This window comes from Oncorhynchus mykiss, chromosome 16 (assembly GCF_013265735.2).
Source record: "Oncorhynchus mykiss isolate Arlee chromosome 16, USDA_OmykA_1.1, whole genome shotgun sequence".
Classification (NCBI taxonomy): domain Eukaryota; kingdom Metazoa; phylum Chordata; class Actinopteri; order Salmoniformes; family Salmonidae; genus Oncorhynchus; species Oncorhynchus mykiss.
Genome location: NC_048580.1, coordinates 23,781,978 through 23,802,923, shown reverse-complemented (window position 1 = coordinate 23,802,923; position 20,946 = coordinate 23,781,978). Strand labels below are relative to the sequence as shown.

Genomic DNA, 20,946 nt, shown 5'->3' with positions numbered 1-20,946 from the left:
TACCTGAGGTAGATATGTACATAAAGGCAGGGTAAAGTGGCTACGCATCCGGATAGATAATAGTAAAATAAAATAAAAAGAACAGAGTAGCAGCAGCAAATTATGAGTGTGTGTGCATGTTTGTTTGTGTTGTGTCGGTATGTGTGTGTGTGTGTGTGTGTGTGTGTGTGTGTGTGCGTGTGTGCGTATGTAGTGTTTGAATGTGTGAGGGATTTGTGTGGGAGTGACAGTGTAGTGTGTGTGAGTGTCTATGTATATAATGCCTAGTGAGTGTGTGTAGGGTCAGTGCAAGATAGTTTGGGTACCATTCATTGACTATTGAGCAGTCTGGCTATTTAACGGTCTTATGGCTTGGGGGTAGACGCTGTCTTGGAGCCTGTTGTTCCGAGCACCGATGCTCCGGTACTGTTTACCGGACAGTAGCAGAGTGAACAGTTTATGGCTTGGGTGGCTTGAGTCTTTTGTCGGGCCTTCCTCTGACACCGCCTGATATAGAGGTCCTGGATGACAGGTTTGGGAGTTCTGCGTCGCTTGTCAGCTCCTGGCTGGGTTTCCCTTCATAATCCGTTATCGTCTGCAAGCCCTGCAACATACAGTGAGCATCGTAGCCGGTGTAATAGGTTTCCACCTTCCTCCTATAGTGTCCTTTTGCATGTTTGATGTCTCGTCGGAGATCGTAGTCGAATTTCTTGCATGTCAGTGTCCTGTTTAGTGTAAGTGGATAGCTCTAGCCTTTAGCCAAAAATGGATGTTGCCTGTAGTCCATGGTTTTTGGTTGGAACACGTTCTTATAGTCACTGTGGGGATGACATTGTCTATGCAGTTATTGATGAAACCCGTGACTGTTGTGGTAAACTCCTCAATGTTGTTTTTTTAATATGTTTTTTATTTAAACTTTATTTAACTAGGCAAGTCAGTTAAGAACAAATGATCAGATGAATCTTGGAACATATCCCAGTCTGTACGAGCAAAAAAAAATGGTAAACCCGAGTCTGCTTTGTCCGACCACTTCCGTATTGAGCGAATCAGTGGTACTTCCTGTTTGAACGTTTGTTTGTAAACAGTATGCAGGAGAATGGAGTCATGGTCAGATTTGCCGAAGGGAGGGCCTTGTACGCGTTTCTATGGGCGACCCTAGTGACCCTAGTGGCGCAAAAGCCTAGTGACCCTAGTGGCACAAGAGACGTGTTGGCATGCTTGTAATCGTTAAGGACTGGAGAGTTTTTCAGGAGAAAAATTAAATGGAAAGGAGCTAAGCAGAGGCAACATTCTAGAAGAAAACCTGGTTCAGTCTGCTTTCCATCAGACACTGGGAGATGAATTCACCTTTCAGCAGGACAATAACCTAAAACACAAGGTCAAATCTACACTGGAGTCACTTACCAAGAAGACAGTGAATGTTCCCGGCTGGCCACGTTACAGTGTTGACTTAAATCTGCTTGAAAATCTATGGCAAGACATGACAATGGTTGTCTAGCAATGATCAACAACCAATTTGACAGAGCTTGAAGAATTTTGAAAAGAATAATGGGCAAATGTTACACAATCCAGGTGTGCAAAGCTCTTAGAGTCTTACCCAGAAAGACTCACAGCTGTAATAGCTGCAAAGGTGATTCTAACATGTATTGGCTCAGGGGGTTGAATTCTTATCCAAATCAAATCAAATTTTATTTGTCACATACACATGGTTAGCAGATGTTAATGCGAGTGTAGCGAAATGCTTGTGCTTCTAGTTCCGACAATGCAGTAATAACCAACAAGTAATCTAACTAACAATACCAAAACTACTGTCTTATACACAGTGTAAGGGGATAAAGAATATGTACATAAGGATATATGAATGAGTGATGGTACAGAGCAGCATAGGCAGGATACAGTAGATGGTATCGAGTACAGTATATACATGAGGTGAGTATGTAAACAAAGTGGCATAGTTAAAGTGGCTAGTGATACATGTATTTCATAAGGATGCAGTCGATGATATAGAGTACAGTATATACGTATGCATATGAGATGAATAATGTAGGGTAACATTATATAAGGTAGCATTGTTTAAAGTGGCTAGTGATATATTTACATCATTTCCCATCAATTCCCATTATTAAAGTGGCTGGAGTTGAGTCAGTGTCAGTGTCAGTGTGTTGGCAGCAGCCACTCAATGTTAGTGGTGGCTGTTTAACTGTCTGATGGCCTTGAGATAGAAGCTGTTTTTCAGTCTCTCTGTCCCAGCTTTGATGCACCTGTACTGACCTCGCCTTCTGGATGATAGCGGGGTGAACAGGCAGTGGCTCGGGTGGTTGATGTCCTTGATGATCTTTATGGCCTTCCTGTAACATCGGGTGGTGTAGGTGTCCTGGAGGGCAGGTAGTTTGCCCCCGGTGATGCGTTGTGCAGACCTCACTACCCTCTGGAGAGCCTTACGGTTGTGGGCGGAGCAGTTGCCGTACCAGGCGGTGATGATCTCCCAATGAAGATACATTAGTGTTTTATCTTTCATGTGTGTGTTTTATGGTTGTTTCATCTGTGTGTAATTCTGTGGACAGAAAATCCGCTCAGTGATTGACATGGAGACACAGGGGGTTCCTGAGGAGCTGTCTCTCTCCTTCAACGCCACCTGTCTCAATGGAGAGGTCATCCCTGGCATAAAATCCTGCTCTGGACTCAAAATAGGAGACACGGTAAGAGGGCCTTTTCTCAGATAATTTCATCTTTCCTTATTTTTCTACTTTTCCTGAGAGGTCATCCCTAGCCTATACACTCCTGCTCTAGACTTCAAACAGGAGACACAGTATTTTGCCGGGGCCCTTATCAAATTATGTTTTTTTTTAAGCCATCCTCAATCCCCACTTTACTGATGACCTCATATGGGAGAACTGTCTGTCTGTCTGTCTGTCTGTCTGTCTGTCTGTCTGTCTGTCTCCCTGCCAGCCTGCCTGCCTGGCTCTCTCTCTCTGCCTCTCTCTCTCTCTCTGCCTCTCTCTCTCTCTCTGCCTCTCTCTCTCTCTCTCTTCTTTGTTCTGCCCAGGGCTACCCTGTTTGAATACTTTTAAAAAAATGCACCTTTCCTTCCTCCCTTCCTTGAACTATTCACTGATCTAACCCAAATTGATAGACTAGGAAGGGTTCCATTAAAACACTTTCACCTATCTAGTAATGTCAGATCAACGATTACTTCAAGGAAGGGACGAAGGAAGGGTGTATTTTGTAAGTATTCAAATAGGGTCAAGGACCCCTATACTATATCACTCCGTCCTTCTTCTTATTATTATTATTTCACTTTCTTGGGAGGTCATTTTGGATCTGCATGCGCTCCTCCAGGGAGCTTGCTTCCTTCCCACTTCTATTCTCTCTACTTGTTTTATTTGTTTATTCCCATTATGAGGGAGGGGGTATGTTGCTCTCTTTCGCCTTTTCTTTTGATGGGTGTGTTACTAACTGGTGTGTGTGTGTGTCTGTGTTTGGGCCTGGCACCAGCCCGTTTCCTGTACACTTCCCCAGTGCTCTGATTCACTCGTGCCAGCCTCATGATCCATGTCCAACTGTCTAGCTTGGAACAGTCACACACGCACACTCGCATGTGGAGGGGGTCAGTCATATGCACACAGAAAACATCTGAAAAGAGAAATGTGTGCGTACACACTGCTCATATACTCATAGACACCCTCAGTCCCACACCCAAGACCAGGGTTGGGGAGTAACAGATGACATGTAATCCGTAACATGTAAGGGATTACAAAAAATCTGTAAACAGATTACAGATACTTTTGAAAAACTAGATTACTTCGAGGATTACTTTTAAATTCAGAAAGGAGGTTTGACACTTCTCTGTTTTCTCAATGACATTCAAATCAGCATTGAAAAAAGGTGCAACTTTAAGTTTGTTCCACCTGAGCGAGTCTGACCACAAGTCAGAGACCACTATAGTGACACACCAAATGGGTTTGATCGATCGCGGGAAAAGAGCAGGAATAGGTTTTTGTAAGCTACAGTCCAAGCTATGTCTTCCAATGGTGCGACTGCTGTCAGCATCCAAAGATTATCCAATTTGAATAAACGCTTGGAGGTAAGGATGACAGCAGTGGTGTAGTCTACGGAGATACGGATATCACTTATTATTGTTATCTACATTGCAAATTGATGTGAATCACACTGTTGCTCTCTCATTTAGCTATCTGCCCCTTACGGATTGTGGTTGTTCTGGATGGCTGTTCACAAATCTAAATGTGTATTTGAACCCAATAGTGGTTGATTTCAAGAGGATTAACCTGCCTATCATTGTTTTTGAAACCAGTGGAGAGCCAGTGAAAAATGTACTCTTGCAACAGATGCACATTGTGGAACCCAGCCTATGGAATACAATTGTGGCTTTTATTGCTCAATCTAATTCATGCTGACAAAAAAATGACATCCATAGGCCTAACGGACACATGCTCAAACTCGCACACTTAAGGGGCAGTCTGTAGTTGCGTCATCCATTTTTGTACATACAGTGGAAGTCGTAAGTTTACATATACCTTAGCCAAATACATTTAAACTCAGTTTTTCACAATTACTGACATTTTGTTTTTATAAAGTAAAAATTCCCTCCTGTTTTAGGTCAGGTAGGATCACCACTTTTATTTTAAGAAATGTCAGAATAATAGTAGAGAGAATGATTTATTTCAGCTTTTATTTCTTTCATCACATTCCCAGTGGGTCAGAAGTTTACATACACTCAATTAGTATTTGGTAGCATTGCCTTTAAATTGTTTAACTTGGGTCAAACGTTTCGGGTAGCCTTCCACAAGCTTCCACAATAAGTTGGGTGAATTTTGGCTCATTCCTCCTGACAGAGCTGGTGCAACTGAGTCAAGTTTGTAGGCCTCCTTGCTCGCACATGCTTTTTCTGCCCACAAATGTTCTATAGGATTGAGGTCAGGGTTTTCTGATGGCCACTCCAATACCTTGACTTTGTTGTCCTTAAGCAATTTTGCCACAACTTTGGAAGTATGCTTGGGGTCATTGTCCATTTGGAAGACCCATTTGCGACCAAGCTTTAACTTCCTGACTGATGTCTTGAGACGTTGCTTCAATATATCCACATAATTTTCCTGCCTCATGACGCCATCTATTTTGTGAAGTGCACCAGTCCCTCCTGCAGCAAAGCACCCTCACAACAGGATGCTGCCACCCCCGTGCTTCACGGTTGGGATGGTGTTCTTCAGCTTGCAAGCCTCACCCTTTTTCCTCCAAACATAACGATGGTCATTATGGCCAAACAGTTCTATTTTTGTTTCATCAGACCAGAGGACATTTCTCCAAAAAGTATGATCTTTGTCCCCATGTGCAGGTGCACACCGTAGTCTGGATATTTTATGGCGGTTTTGGAACAGTGGCTTCTTCCTTGCTGAGCGGCCTTTCAGGTTATGTCGATATAGGACTCGTTTTACTGTGGATACAGATACTTTTGTAAATGTTTCCTCCAACATCTTCACCAGGTCCTTTACTGTTGTTCTGGGATTGATTTGCACTTTTCACACCAAAGTACGCTCATCTCTAGGAGACAGAACGCGTCTCCTTCCTGAGCGGTATGGTGGCTGCGTGGTCCCATGGTGTTTATAATTGCGTACTATTTTTGTACAGATGAACGTGGTACCTTCAGGCATTTGGAAATTGCTCCCAAGGATGAACCAGACTTGTGGAGGTCTACAATTTTTTTTCTGAGGTCTTGGAGGATATCTTTTGATTTTCACAGGATGTCAAGCAAAGAGGCACCGAGTTTGAAGGTAGGCCTTGACATACATCCACAGGTACACTTCCAATTGCCTCAAATTATGTCAATTAGCCTATCAGAAGCTTCTAAAGTCATGACATAATTTTCTGGAATTTTCCAAGCTGTTTAAAGGCACAGTCAACTTAGTTTATGGAATCTTCTGACCCACTGGAATTGTGATACACTGAATTATAAGTGAAATAATCTGTCTGTAAACAGTTATTGGAAAAATGACTTGTGTCATGCACAAAGTAGATGTCCTAACCGACTTGCCAAAACTATAGTTTGTTAACAAGACATTTGTGGAGTGGTTGAAAAACGAGTTATAATGACTCCAATCTAAGTGTATGTAAACTTCTGACTTCAACTGTGTATAACAATATATATATATATTGATTCTTGATTCTTGAAGAATATAACTTAGAAATGCCTCATGATGGCCTCCCGGGTGGCGCAGTGGTTAAGTGGCTTCAGCGCTAGCTGTGCCATCAGAGTCCCTGGGTTCGCGCCCAGGCTCTGTCGTAACCGGCTGTGACTGGGAGGTCCGTGGGGCGACGCACAATTGGCCTAGCGTTGCCCGGGTTAGGGAGGGCTTGGTCGGTAGGGGTGTCCTTGTCTCATCGTACCAGTGACTCCTGTGGTGGGCAGGGTTCAGTGTGCGCTAACCAAGGTGGCCAGGTGCACGGTGTTTCCTCCGACGCATTGGTGCGGCTGGCTTCCGGGTTGGATGCGCGCTGTGTTAAGAAGCAGTGCGGCTTGGAGGACGCTGTGACGTTGTGTATCGGAGGACGCGTGACTTTCAACCTTCGTCTCTCCCGAGCCCGTACGGGAGTTGTAGCGATGAGACAAGATAGTAGCTACTAAAAACAATTGGATACCATGAAATTGGGGAGAAAAAGGGGTAAAAAAAAATTAAAAAATGCCTCATGATTTTAGTTGAACACTCCGTAAGAACCCAAAATTTAAGCTAGTTTTTCTCCAATGTTTGTAAATGTTTGTAAATGTAACATAACATGGTTAAAACAATCATTTTAATATCATGGATGGTCAGTCCTTAAATCCATAGCTCTGTCTATTAATCTGAGAGTGGTTACATTTCTCCAGGCCCATGCATTTATCAAAACAGAGGCGGGGCGACAGTATTGTTTCATCTGTGGATTGCCCTTTAAACAGCTGCATATTATCAAGATATCAAAGTGTCACCAACAAAAAGGTAAACATGCCTATTGCAAATGTAGCATATGGCATTCATTTTTCACATGTAAATAGCACTTTCAGTAGTGCTCAAAGCATGCCATTCCATGAGCACAACATTTATTTTTCAACTCGAATCAATGAGCCCAATCTGTCCTCCATGACAACAAAATCATAAACAACAGAGTAGGGCTGAATAAAAAAATCCTTAGTTTTGGGGTTATGCTCAGGTTAAACAATTTGGCTAATCTATACTTCCATATTTCCAAATTTAGCATCCATATATGGCCAGCTATGTAAACTTAAAAATGGATTTATCCTGCAATAGATGTGGTTCAATTGATAACATACATTTTTTTCTTCTTCTAATGCCTCTTAAGGGGAAAGTAATCTAAAAGTACCTGGGCCCGCAGTGTAATCAGATTACATTACTGCGTTTGGGTAATCCAAAAGTTATGTTACTGATTACAATTTTGGACAGGTAACTAGTAACTATAACAGATTACATTTCGAAAGTAACCTACCAAAACCCTGCCCAAGACACACACTTTACTGACCTACATCCCCTTCTCTAGAACCACATATTCACATTACACATTCCTCCTGTGTGCTACCCATCTACTCACTGCACTAACCTCTTCTACCTCCACACCTCCACCCTTCTACTCCTCCACCCAGGTCTCCTTCAGCGTGGAGGCGCGGGCGCGCGGCTGCCCCAAGGACAAGCGCAAGACGTTCGTCATCAAGCCTGTGGGCTTCAAGGACTCTCTGACCGTCACTGTCACCTTCGAGTGCGAGTGCAAGTGCCAGGCCCGCGCCGAGCCACTCAGCCCTGTCTGTAACAATGGCAACGGCACCTATGAGTGTGGCATCTGCCTGTGTCACCCGGGGCGACTGGGGCCGCGGTGCGAGTGTGCCGAGGGTGACTACAGCACCACGGAACAGGACCGGTGTAGTGTACCCTCCACCGTGGGCATTGGGGGTGCAGGGGGTCCTGGGGCAGCGGTGTGCACTGGGAGGGGCGACTGCGTGTGCGGGCAATGCGTGTGCCACAGCAGCGACTTTGGCAAGGTGTGGGGCAAGTTGTGCGAGTGCGATGACTTCAACTGCCTGCGCTACAAGGGCGAGCTGTGCTCAGGTGAGAGGAGAGGGAAGGAGGGAGGGGTTTCAAAGTGCTTAGTGCCTATAACTACAGCCCAGACTTGTTGCTGGTCTGGTCTGGCCACATGTTTACATTTCAGTTAGCTGGAAAATTATTTCTGGCAAGTTCTATAAATGTATAGGTTTTTCAGTGTTTGTGGCCTACAATCTTTCATCACAATCTGACCTTTAATAATTACATTTAGACAACTTATAGCACTTTTTATCCAAAGATTAACTTAGACATTCTCAAAACAAATTCAGTTGTTTCTGTCAGAGTTTCTGGGGAAAAATCTGTGAGCTTTTTCCAGGCCAGTACTAGCCATCCTCAATCCTCACCTTACTGAAGACCTCATATGGGAGGAATTACCAACCATAACAGCCAGCCAGACTCTCTCTCACTCTCTCGCTCTCTCTCTGTCTGCCTCTGTTCTGCCCAGGGCTAAGGGCTAGCTCCATTCACAACAAACATGTGGCTCTGTGCTGTGAGCTGTGGCTGTGTGGGCTAAGACATGCGTTCGACTGGTGTGTTTGTGTTTGAGCTGAGCTACTGAGGTAATGATAGAACAAGTGCCTACCAAGCTCCGACTTTGCATATGTCACGTAGAAAGAACAAGTAGTTAAAGGTTTATTGTTTGCGTGTACGTAGTTAGTGTGGGTTGGGTTTTAGCTAATAAGGCTAATCAGGGGGTCTTACATGCTTATGTATACATTATAACTGCACCACAAGTTGAAGTAAGCTTTAAAAAAAATGTGTTAACAGTAGTTCTTACAATAAGTAGTTAGTGTGGTGTGAATTTGAGCTCAAGTTTGGGTGGTTCGGCGAAAGCAAATGTCTAGTGTATGACCATCCTTAGAGTTTAGCTCTAATGCTAGAGGTCATTCACTGTAAGCGATGCCAGAGTGGGCGCCTTGTGAGGTAAGGCAACAAGGCTGCTGAACACAGGGAACACATGTAAAGCCTGCATTATCTGTGCCCTGGACCCTGGACCCTGCCTGCTTCGTGGTACATTTGCCCTCTCCAATTCTATCCTCACAACCTTATTTGCTCTATTCCCCAAAGTGCAATGATGATTGAGGAAAATACCTCTCTGCTTTGTCATTGGCTGATGCTGTCATAGAGCTAAAAATAAACCTGGTCTGGTAAAATGGGCCTGAGGTAACGAGCTGGAAATGCAGTTGATGTGTATGTGTGTGTGTGTTATGTATTGTTCAGGGTGGGAAACAATGCCCACATAACACAGTTTTAGAGAGAAGCAGTTAGAGAATGGCATAATGACAGGAGAGTGGTGGTTGGAAGGCTTGTGGCTTCCTTCATGTTTGTTTTTGACAAGTCATTTTGTTATCCAGGCGGTTCACTCACTTGCTCCCATTGTTTTCCTGTCCGATTGTTTATCTGGAGTCTGGTCTGTGGTGATAAACCAACAACAGCAGATGTATGTTCTGCACTGTAACTGTCTTACTGGCAAGGGGTCCAAAAAAACCACACACATATACATGCACGCGCACACACACGCACGCACACACAGGCTAAAAAAGCACCCAGACACCGCTGACACACCATATTTTATGTTCTAGAGAAACAACAATGGAATTAGTTCCACTTCCAGCGCTCCAACTATTACAGAAACAGGACTTGCTACTTCCCCATATTTGGCTTAAAATTCCTGGAATTCCTCACCATTCCAATACCTGTTTTTTTTTCCAGATGGATTTAGGGTGGATTAGCTATGTTTGATAACACCCAAGTATGCTTTATAGGGTTCAATGCACTTCGTACAAAATGGTACCCTATTCCCTATTGAGTACACTACTTTTGACCAGTGCCCACTTTTGACCGGGGCCCATAGGGCTCTGATGAAAAGTCGTGCACTATATAGGGAATAGGCTGCCATTTGGAAAAAAGACAATGTGTGTGGAATGTATGGCAAATCTCCTTATGTAACCAATGATTTATCAAATATGTTATCAAGAGATTGGAAATGCAAATAGATTGTTGATGAAATGACTGTATTCAACATGGTTCAGAAATAGTGTTCATTCGTACCATTCTCTAATGTCACATTCACTGGGATTCATCAAAAAGTGCACCGAAATATTATGAACTTCTGTAAATATATTATAGGAAGAACACATTTGAGACTATAGTCACCTGAACGACTACCCATGTTTTGACTTTCTCCGCCCCCTCTCAACTTTCCACCCTTCCTTCTCCCTCAACCCTACTCACCTTACTCCACTCTCCTCGTCTCCCTCTCCTCTCTCACCTTCCTGTCTTTGCTATACCCTCTTCTTCTTCTCCTCTTCCCTCTATTCTTCCCTCACCCATATTTCTGCATCCTCTCTATCCTCCTCCCCTCCCCTCTTCCTTCCTTCCTTCCTTCCTTCCTTCCTTCCTTCCTTCCTTCCTTCCTTCCTTCCTTCCTTCCTTCCTTCCTTCCTTCCTTCCCTCTCGCTCTCTCTTCCCCCAGGCCACGGCACCTGTGATTGTGGGTTCTGCCAGTGTGACTCGGACTGGCAGGGGGAGAACTGTAACTGCTCCCGCCGTACTGACACCTGTATGTCCAGCCTTGGCCTGCTGTGTAGTGGCCGGGGCCAGTGTGTGTGCGGGGCCTGCGAGTGCACCCAGCCGGGGGCCTATGGGGCCACCTGCGACAAGTGCCCCACCTGCCCCGATGCCTGCACCATGAAGAAGTGAGTGTGGTATCCACACACACTCACAGACAGACAGACACACACACACACTCACACAGAGAAAAGGTCTACAGTGTTGTACCTAAGAAAAAGTACTGTACAGTTCAACTCAGACTAGACTGACTCACAGACAGTTGAGTCATTTAATAATTGTAATAATGTAATTGCCTCATGTTGAGAAGAACGTGAGTAATAGATGCTGACGTGTGTGTGTGTGCGTGTGCGTGTGTGTGTGTGCGTGCGTGCGTGCGTGCGTACGTGTGTGTGTGTGTGTGTGTGTGTGTGCGTGCACGTGTGTGTGCGTGCACGTGTGTGTGTGCGTGCGCGCGCGTGTGTGTGCGCGCGTGTGTGTGTGTGTGTGTGTGTGTGTGTGTGCCTGGACTGGTACAGAGAGTGTGTGGAATGTAAGCATTTCAAGCGAGGAAAGCTGTTTGATGACAACACCTGCACACGCATCTGCAGAGACGAGATTCAGCTCGTGGACGACCTTGGTAAGACAAATCCATTTCAAATCCCATTTGATTTAAGTATCCCTTTTTACAGCTACATTCACAAAGTACTTTACAGTAACCCAACCTTGACCCCCAAAGCAAGCAGCAGCACAGTAGTAAGGCAAAACTCCCTAGAAGGAAGAAACCATGAGTGGAACCAGACTCGGAGGTGGGGCCCATCCTCCTCTGACTGTGCCAGGTCGAAGTTTGGAGTACAAATGACCGGCTAGTCCACACAGTTCACAGCATATGTGACCAACAAAGCCAAATGGTTGTCCATTTAGGCAAATAAGAAGCCAAATATTTGACTGAAAAACACGCTTCAAACCACCTCTGTTTAATATCCAACATGAATACCCAAATGAACATCATGACGCTGTCTTGAGATTGTCATTAGCATGACACTATTTACAGTCAAGATGGCTGACATTGTATCAAATGATAGGACTATTTTGTGTGAAGATAAGAGAAAGATGATTCCCTACTCCTTCTCTCTGCCTCCCAGAGTTCCATGATAAAAATGCTGTGAACTGCACCTATAAGGATGAGGATGACTGTGTGGAGCGCTTCCAGTATTATGAGGACGCCAGTGGCAAGTCCATCCTATTTGTGGTCAAAGAGCCTGGTAAGAATCATACAAACACACGCACACAAATACACACACACCTTTTTGAGGACATGTTTTGTGTCTGCAAAATGCTAAATGGTATTTTCCAAAATGCTAAACTTCAGATTTCAGTAGGAGTGTGTTTGAACACTAATGGCTGTTGTTATTTTATTTACCAAATGTAAAAGTCACCACAAGACACTACAACCACAAACCAACACATCCAGGCCCACTCTCTTTGGAGCCTCATGTTCAATCAGTGCTCCCTTTTGATCCCACCTACCCCCATCCATCGCCATCCATCCCCATCCATCCATCTGCTTGTTAAGCGGCCATGTTGAAAGAGTCGTCGGTTGCAAAAAGCTGTTAACAGCCAGCGCCCGCAGAGAAAGCCTGTCCCTGGGCCTGCTTTTAGTGGACCCACGTGTGGACCCTTACCTTGTAAAAAGACGCTCGTAAACAAGCACCCGGCTCCCGAGGAACCCGCTGACGCTTCACAATCCTCTGGGGAGGAAGGAGGGATGAGGGAGAGAGAAGTGGGGGGGTAGTGGTGGGGAGAGAGAGGGAGAGAGGGAGAGAGAACACTAAACAGAAACAGCCATGTTGAACTTGCCTCAAATAGTCGCCAAAAGTATTTTGGGTTGTATTAGGTTTAGTTGATGTGTAGGGCCTGCCAGAACTGGAATTCCTGAAGTCCAACTCACATAAGCAGAGGTAGAATAAACAAACCTTTGGTTAGCACAAAATTACTATATCCTTCACTTTCTATGTGTACACTCAAAAAGGTGCTATCTAGAACCTAAAAGGGTTCTGTAGCTGTCCCCATAGGAGAACCCTTTGAAGAACCCTTTTTAGTTACCGGTAGAACTCTTTTGGTTCCAGATAGAACCCTATTGGGTTCAATGTAGAACCCTTTCCCCAGAGGGTTCTACATGGAAGCCAAAAGAGTTCGACCTGTAACCATAAAGGGTTCTCCTATGGGGACAGCACAGACAGATCTGAGACCAGGCTAAATAAAACCAACTTGTGGAATCAAAATGTATTCTGATGAGGAGACGGGGATCATATCACCCATTCAAAGCCATACAAAGACACTTGAAATGCTAGAATGGGGTAAGACTTACTTATTTAAGTCGTGAAGCGGCACAAAAAAAAGAGATAACTTTTAACCAGTGTAACTGTGTGTCCAATATTTAAAATCATATCCTATAACCATATCCTAACAGTGTCCAGGCTCATCTTATTCAGCCGTGAAGATGGGAGGATGGATAGAGCAGTGAGATGAGAGAAGTGAGTAGGAGAGGTAGAGCGACAGGAAATTGAGTTAGAGCGAGGGAGGTATAGAATGAGAAGAATGATGCATAAGAGGGGAGGGAAATCGGAAAGGTGGGAGAAAAGAAGTTGCTTTGATGTAGCTGTAAAAGTACACCCCTGCCTGCTTCCTCGGGAATGTTGCGCAACAAACGCACGCACGCACACACACACCCACAAACAAACGCACAGACACACACACGGATGGACCCAAACGAGGGACCAGAATGAGGGAGAGTAGGTATAACTCATCTGGTATAGGTCATCCCTTCCTCATGTTCATCACTAGCCGTTTCGCTATGTAAGGGATAATCAAGGAGGGGCGTTCTATGGAATATAATGCACGACGTGGAAGGTGTGTTCCACGAGGCGCTAGCGTAGTGGCACTAACCTTCCACGGAGTTGCATTATTTTCCAGAGAACGCATAGAGCCACGAGTTGATTATCCCCGGGTATAATTTAACACATTTGCTGCTGGAAATGTGTTCAGTTTCCGGTAGAAATGTGTTCAACATTCACTGAAGTAGCTAACCTGCAAGTTTACTAGATCGCTACAATAGTTGCCTTGGTAACCAAACAAACAGACTTGCTAGTTTAGCTAACTAAACCATAAATCCTAGCTCAAACAAAGAACATGTAAGAATGAACTTCATAGCCATTGAATTAGACCCTGCATTATTTAAGTGATAATGCCTGAGAAGCTGGTGTTTGGAGGATATACAGTGCATTCGGAAAGTATTCAGACCCCTTGACTTTTCCACATTTTGTTACTTTACAGCCTTATTCTAAAATTGATTAAATAGTTTTTTTCATCAATCTACACACAATACCCAATAATGAAAAAGCAAAAACAGGTTTTTAGAAATGTTTGCACATTTATAAAAAATAAAAATAAATTAAAAATGGAAATATCACATTTACAGAAATATTTACTTTGTTGAAGAACCTTTAGCAGCAAATACAGCCTCGGGTCTTCTTGGGTATGATTCTATAAATTTGGCACACTTGTATTTGGGGGATTTCTCCCATTCAACTCTGCAGATCCTCTCAAGCTCTGTCAGGTTGGATTGCTAGCGTCACAGCTATTTTCAGGTCTCCCCAGAGATGTTCGATCGGGTTGAAGTCCGGGCTCTGGCTGGGCCACTCAAGGACATTCAGAGACTTGTCACAAAGACACTCCTGCATTGTCTTAGCTGTGTGCTTAGGGTTGTTGTCCTGTTGTAAGATGAACCTTCACCCCAGTCTGAGGTCCTGAGTGCTCTGGAGCAGGTTTTCATCAAGGATCTTTCTGTACTTTGCTCCCTTCATCTTTCCCCCGATCCTCACTAGTCTCCCAGCTGCTGAAAAACATCCCCAAGGCATGATGCTGGCACCACCATGCTTCACCATAGGGATGGTGGCAGGATTCCTCCAGGCATGACGCTTGGAATTCAGGCCAAAGAGTTCAGTTTTCGTTTCATCAGACCAGAGAATCTTGTTTCTCATGGTCAGAGTCCTTTAGGTGCCTTTTGGCAAACTCTAAGCGGGCTGTCATGTGCCTTTTACTGAAGAATGGCTTCTCTACAATAACGGCCTGATTGGTGGAGTGCTGCAGAGATGGTTGTCCTTTTGGAAGGTTCTCCCATCTCCACAAAGGAACCCTGGAGCTCTGTCAGAGTGACCATCGGATTCTTGGTAACCTCCCTGACCAAGGCCCTTCTCCCCCGATGGCTCAGTTTAGTCAGGTGGACAGCTCTAGGAATAGTTTTGGTGGTTCCAAACTTCTTCCATTTAAGAATGATGGAGGCCACTGTGTTCTTGGGGACCTTAAATACTGCAGGAATTTTTTTGGTATCTTTCCCCATATCTGTGCCTCGACACAATCCCGTCTCAGAGTTCTACGGACAATTCCTTCGACCTCGTGGCTTGCTTTTTGCTCTAGCATACACTGTCAACTGTTGGACCTTGATATAGACAGGTGTGTGCCTTTCCAAATCATATCCAATCAATTGAATTTACCACAGGTTGACTCCAAGCAAGTTGTAGAGCTGAGGGATGAGGGATGCTCAGGGATGATCTATGGAAACAGGTTGCACCTGAACTCAATGTCGAGTCTCATAGCAAAGTGTTTGAATACTCATGTATATAAGGTTTTTATTTATTTTTTATTTATAAAATTGCAAACATTTCTAAACCTGTTTTTGCTTTGTCATTACGGGGTATGTTAGAGTTGCGTAAATTCGAATCTGGTATCAGGATAAATATGACAATGAGTCACCGATTGTATACTATGTATTTTTTATTAACTAAGCAATAAATGGCAAATGCAACTTTCGTATATACGGGCTCACTGTAATACCACGCAGGGCAGAACAGGGAACTGACAGGATGTACGTAAACAGTGTTCTTATACTGTGATAGACATAGTTCCAACCCATCTGTTGGCCTATCACAGTAGAGGCTGAGCGTGGTTTAGACTTGCTCAGCCTATCGCAGGCCATCAGGCTGGTCCCCGCCTCTTGGCGCTTCTTACAGTCCTCCCTCCGTCAATGTATAGATTCTCACTGTTCTGGTATCACACCCTAGTTATAACAGTTGCTCAGTTCCTGCTATTGTGTTGTTCAGTATTTCTCCATCTCAGTTAGACCTCGTGATGACCACCCCTCTCTATACCTGATTAACCACAACTTGGTAAGATACAGCAAGTCACACCATGTGCTCAATATTGTTACATACAAACACAAGGACAAAGCATCTGCTGGGCTGTTATCTACAGTTTTGCAACATGCATGTCACACCATGTTATTCAGTTCTTGTCACACACAAACAGGCAAGTAGATGTAGCAAGCAGTTGTTTAATCTCATGATGATGCTCAAGTGCACAAAATGCAGATACTTCACACAGCCAACATCAGATAATATTTAATCATATATATATGGTAATGGCTATAATGTAAAACACAGAATTCCACAGGTATTGTGTGTAGATTGATGAGGGAAAAAAAGATTGAATGAATATTAGAATAAGGCTGTAATGTAACAAAATGTGGAAAAAGAGAAAGTGTCTCAATACTTTCCGAATGCACTGTATTGGCAAGGGTGTTGCGGGAAACCGTGCCAATAATATCCACCTAACACCGGCTTCGAGAGCATTATCACTTTTATACAACGAGTTACCAACGTATTCAAATGATGATTTACATAGTTTCATTCAAAACTTTATTTTGATTCATTTATTCATACTATTTCATCCTTCCACAAGATATAGTCCCGACACAAACCTAGGGGTGCTACCCAAGTCTGCTGGTTGTTCTATTGATTCAGTTGCCAGAGACGCGACCCAGTCGTTCATTCTTTTTGTTCTTTATCTATGGACGCGACCCAGTCGTTCGTTCTAAATGTTCCATTGCCATACTGGCTGGCAACTATCTTATCCCTTGCATGTTAGCTAGCCAACTATGGCTAACTTACAGTCACGTCAAACAGTGCAGCCAGAATAACAACAGTAGCTGCGTTTGCATTTGTTTAAGCTGTTTTCTAGTGACATTTATTTGGATACACCCATAACAATGAGCTAATGAGGATGTACTTGAGCTCAATTTCAAATCTCATAGCAAAGGGTCTGAATACTTATGTAAATAAGGTATTTCTGGGTTTTTTTCCCTAAAAACCTGTTTTCGTTTTGTCATTATGTGGTATTGTGTGTACATTGATGAGGAAAAAAAGTAGTTTAATCAATTTTATAATAAGGCTGTTATGTAACAAAATGTGGAAAAAGCCAAGGGGTAGTCCGGGTAGCTATTTGATAGTCCGGGTAGCTATTCGATAGTCCGGGTAGCTATTTGGTTAACCATTTAACAAACTATTTAGCAGTTAGTTCAGTATCATAAACGAGTATTCAACAAAGCCACGGTATAAAATACCTTACAGTTCCTCCTGTTGTTCCTTATAATGCCTTAATAATGCCTTTATAATGTAAACATATTTAGACCAGATACACTAACATAATCATTATTACCAGCTCTCACGCTCAAACAGAGTTATTGGAGACATTTGGTATTGTTTTCAGCCTGATCTAAGAACAGCTTCTCCTAACCAAATCCCAATCCTAACCATATGCGCAAAGCGTAAAACTTACTTGCGAACAGTGCTTAGGGACAATAGGCTTTGTGAAGGGCTCAAATGTTAAAAGCTTGTCTTTCTGTGCTTCTGGCAACTGATGTTTGATGTCTTGCCCTCATGTGTTGCTGTATTGTGTTATGTGGAAGTTTGCTGACATTTTATTATTGTAGACAGGGCTCTCTCACAAAGGAGATTCCTATCTCAATTCGATTTCACCTGAATAAAGGATAAATAAAATAAACATCCCTTGGTTGCCCCTCTTCCCCCAGACTGCCCTAAGGGTCCAGACATCCTGGTGGTGCTGCTGTCCGTAGCCGGGGCCATCTTGGTTCTGGGTCTGGCCGGCCTGCTCATCTGGAAGCTGCTGGTCACCATTCATGACCGCCGCGAGTTCGCCAAGTTTGAGGAGGAGCGTGCTCGCGCCAAGTGGGATACGGTAAGAGGCTGCATCACATCCGACCGTGAGTCCCATAGGGCGGCACAATTGGCCCAGCGTCGTCCGGGTTTGGCCGGGGTAGGCCGTCATTGTAAATAAGAATTTGTTCTTAACTGACTTGCTTAGTTAAATAAAGGTTCAATTCAAAGAAAAAAGAAAAAGAGGGCACTGGGCACACACACATTTGTGCACACACACATTCTTGGCTTGCTAGGCTGAAACCAACCCATAGTCCATGGGTGGCCAACAACGCCAGTCCTGGGGAGCTACAACCATTCAACTGGACACAATCTTCCATTTAGAACACAAGTAGATTAATCGGATGTGGGATTCAATTAATCAGCCAGCTTTCTATGCTTAATTTTTTATTTGAGGGTGTCACAGTGCAAGGCTATGAACTACCAGGTATACCATTGTGTCTACTGCTCCCCTACCATACAAAGCAATGTATTAAAGAAGGCAAAAAGATCATAAATATTTGTTCATTTGTGTTGTTGAAACATCTATTGTTTGGTTGGAAGCAGAGGTCGGGTCTCTCACTCTCTCTCATTATGCTTTTTATGATTTTTTTTCGCTGCAATGTTCCTCCCTATACAGAAAAAAAAGCAGCCTCCACTCCCCAGGGGTGGCTTGGTTGGCACTGAAATTAGCTAACGCTAATTAGCTTTTACAGGCAGTGGCAGGGGCTGCCTCACACACACACTCTTCCCATCAGACATCCCGTCCTGAGCTCATCTGGAGTCCCTAATCCTGCGCATGGGATGCCAGAACTCCCATCATCCTCCTTGCTTAAATGTGCTCAATTTGTTGTAACTCGAGTGTGAGCCACAGGAGTGATAGGTGTACCGTGTGTCTGAAGTAAGGCTACTGTTCATAACTCGTCATAGACCTCCTGAATTCCCACGTTCAACTCACAACCCACATTCAGGTCAATTCAGGAATGGGTGGATCTTGAAATCTAATGCACGCTAATAAATTCCTGAAATGAATTTCAGTTCATCAACTGAATTGACTTGAGCTGAATTGTAGTTGACGCCATAACATTCATTCTGAAACTCTCTGTTTTGAATTGTAGGTCCATAACCCCCTGTACAAAGGAGCCACCTCAACCTTCACAAACATCACATACAGAGGCAACAAGGAGTGATGGCAACCAGGATCACTGAAATGACTGCATCATTTGAAGGATCACTGAAATGACTGCATCATTTGAAGGATCATTAAAATAACTGCATCCCATTGGATTCTTTCAATTTCCTCTGGAATGTTACGATTTCATGTGCTGGCTCTACTGTCACAAGACGAAGATGTAATATTTGTGTAGTGGTTTGTTGTACATATGTATTTAAACGGTACCAAATATGTTTTTCCGGAGGCATTTCAACATGAACTACCAACAAGTTCATTCAAAATCCATAATTGTAACTTAGGCTGTCCATTAATGAAAGTAGAGTCGGCTACATTGAGAGATAAATGTACGACAGTAGACGTGACTCGAGTTAGGCACATTACTTTCTTTAGTGACAGAGAAGCGAAGGACAAATAGAAGGGGACGGCCACCCCTCAGAGTCTGGTTCCTCTCTTGGTTTCTTCCTAGGTTCTTGCCTTTCTAGGGAGTTTTTCCTAGCCACTGTGCTTCTACATCTGCGTTGCTTGCTGTTTGGGGTTTAGGGCTGGGTTTCTGTACAGCACTTTGTGACATCGGCTGACGTTAAAAAGGGCTTTATAAATACATTTGATTGATTGACTGATAATGATACTCATAGCATACGCATGACATCACTTACTCATCAGCGTGTTGTCATTTCCTGTTTGTAAGAGTCTGGCATGATAAGCACATTGTCCAAATAACATTTCTGAGACATGTGGTTTAGCGATCTGTCACTTTGCTAAAACAAAAAAATGCCTTTGGGTTCTCCCGCATTCTCATTTCACAGATAAACAGTTTCCTTCAGCTGTTGGCATTGACTTGCAACATCTCTCAGATATGCAAAAAAAATGATGCTTAAATGTTTTTACGCCAGCCGTGTTGTATATTATGATTCTATGTACCGCACATTGCCCCATATCCATAGCGTATTCGAGTAGGAGTGCTGCTGTAGGATCAGATCATAATGAATAAGATTACATGGATATGGGGAACCTGATCCTAGATCAGGACTCCAACTCTGAAACGACCGTTTGGTAAAGAGGTGTGGCGTCTTTGTTTGTATGTGAAACCAGCACTCTCTTCTTACATTCCCAGTTATTGTCAATATAATGTTCAGGTATACCATCAACACCACAAATCATCTCTCAATCACATGAATACATTTCCTCCTTTAGTGGAAGCATCATAGTCGGTGTCTTGTATTCATAAATGTGACGTGTTATTAAGATATTTGTTCACTGTATATAATGTTGCACTTGTTTCCTTTAAATCAACTGCCCTTGTGGATTATGGGCCAGTTAAGCTGTCAATCATTTGTAAGACTTAACTTTAACTGGACCTCCAGCCAAGATGTCACTGATGACAGGTTTCACTGACTCCGGACACCGTTTTTATTTGCTCAAAACATCCCCATTACCAGAAAAGGAAGGAAGCACAGAGTACGCTCTTACTCTTACTATGATGACATCATTCCATATCCAATTCACAGGGTCTGCATTGTAAAAAAAAACGTTTGTAATGCTTTTACATTGTTTTTCATATCCACTTTTGCAAGGGACACATTTAAATAAATACATAAATAATGGGTTTAAATGGATACTGACTTTGTCTGATATGTATTTCTTATTATAAACTGGGCCGTTCGTGCCCTCGAATGCTGATTAGCTGAAAGTTGTGGTATATTAGACCGTATACCACGGGTGTGACAAACCATTTATTTTTACTGTTCTAATTACATTTATAACTAGTTTATAATAGCAATACGGCACCTCTGGGGTTTGTGGTATATGGCTAAGGGCTGTAGCCAGGCACTCTGCGTTGCATCATGTGGTAGAACCGCCCTTAGCTGTAGTATATTGGCCATATACCACACCCCCTCTGTCATTATTGCTTAAGTAAGTAATTGTTGTAAAGTTAAATATAGCAGAACACTGCATGCAAAATGATTGGCTACTTGGTTTTAAAGTTAAAAAAAACTTTCATATTGCGCTGTGAGAGTGCATGATTGGAATACTCAACAAAATAGTGTTTACAGAGTAAAACTAAATGAATATATTAGAAATATATTAG

General features: G+C 43.3%; 1 protein-coding gene across 2 annotated transcripts in view; it reads left to right on the top strand.

The window, feature by feature from the left end:
* LOC110491676 (integrin beta-3) overlaps nucleotides 1–20,473 on the top strand; it is a 42,438-nt gene extending 21,965 nt beyond the window's left edge. For both annotated transcript variants that reach the window (XM_021565300.2, XM_036946568.1), the window contains exons 9-15: nucleotides 2,544–2,678; nucleotides 7,625–8,084; nucleotides 10,558–10,780; nucleotides 11,171–11,271; nucleotides 11,777–11,896; nucleotides 17,560–17,726; nucleotides 18,802–20,473. In XM_021565300.2, the coding sequence (XP_021420975.1) occupies nucleotides 2,544–2,678; nucleotides 7,625–8,084; nucleotides 10,558–10,780; nucleotides 11,171–11,271; nucleotides 11,777–11,896; nucleotides 17,560–17,726; nucleotides 18,802–18,873 (1,278 nt within the window). In that variant the 3' untranslated portion in view covers nucleotides 18,874–20,473. The remainder of the gene's footprint in view (nucleotides 1–2,543; nucleotides 2,679–7,624; nucleotides 8,085–10,557; nucleotides 10,781–11,170; nucleotides 11,272–11,776; nucleotides 11,897–17,559; nucleotides 17,727–18,801) is intronic.
* Nucleotides 20,474–20,946: the final 473 nt, after the last annotated feature.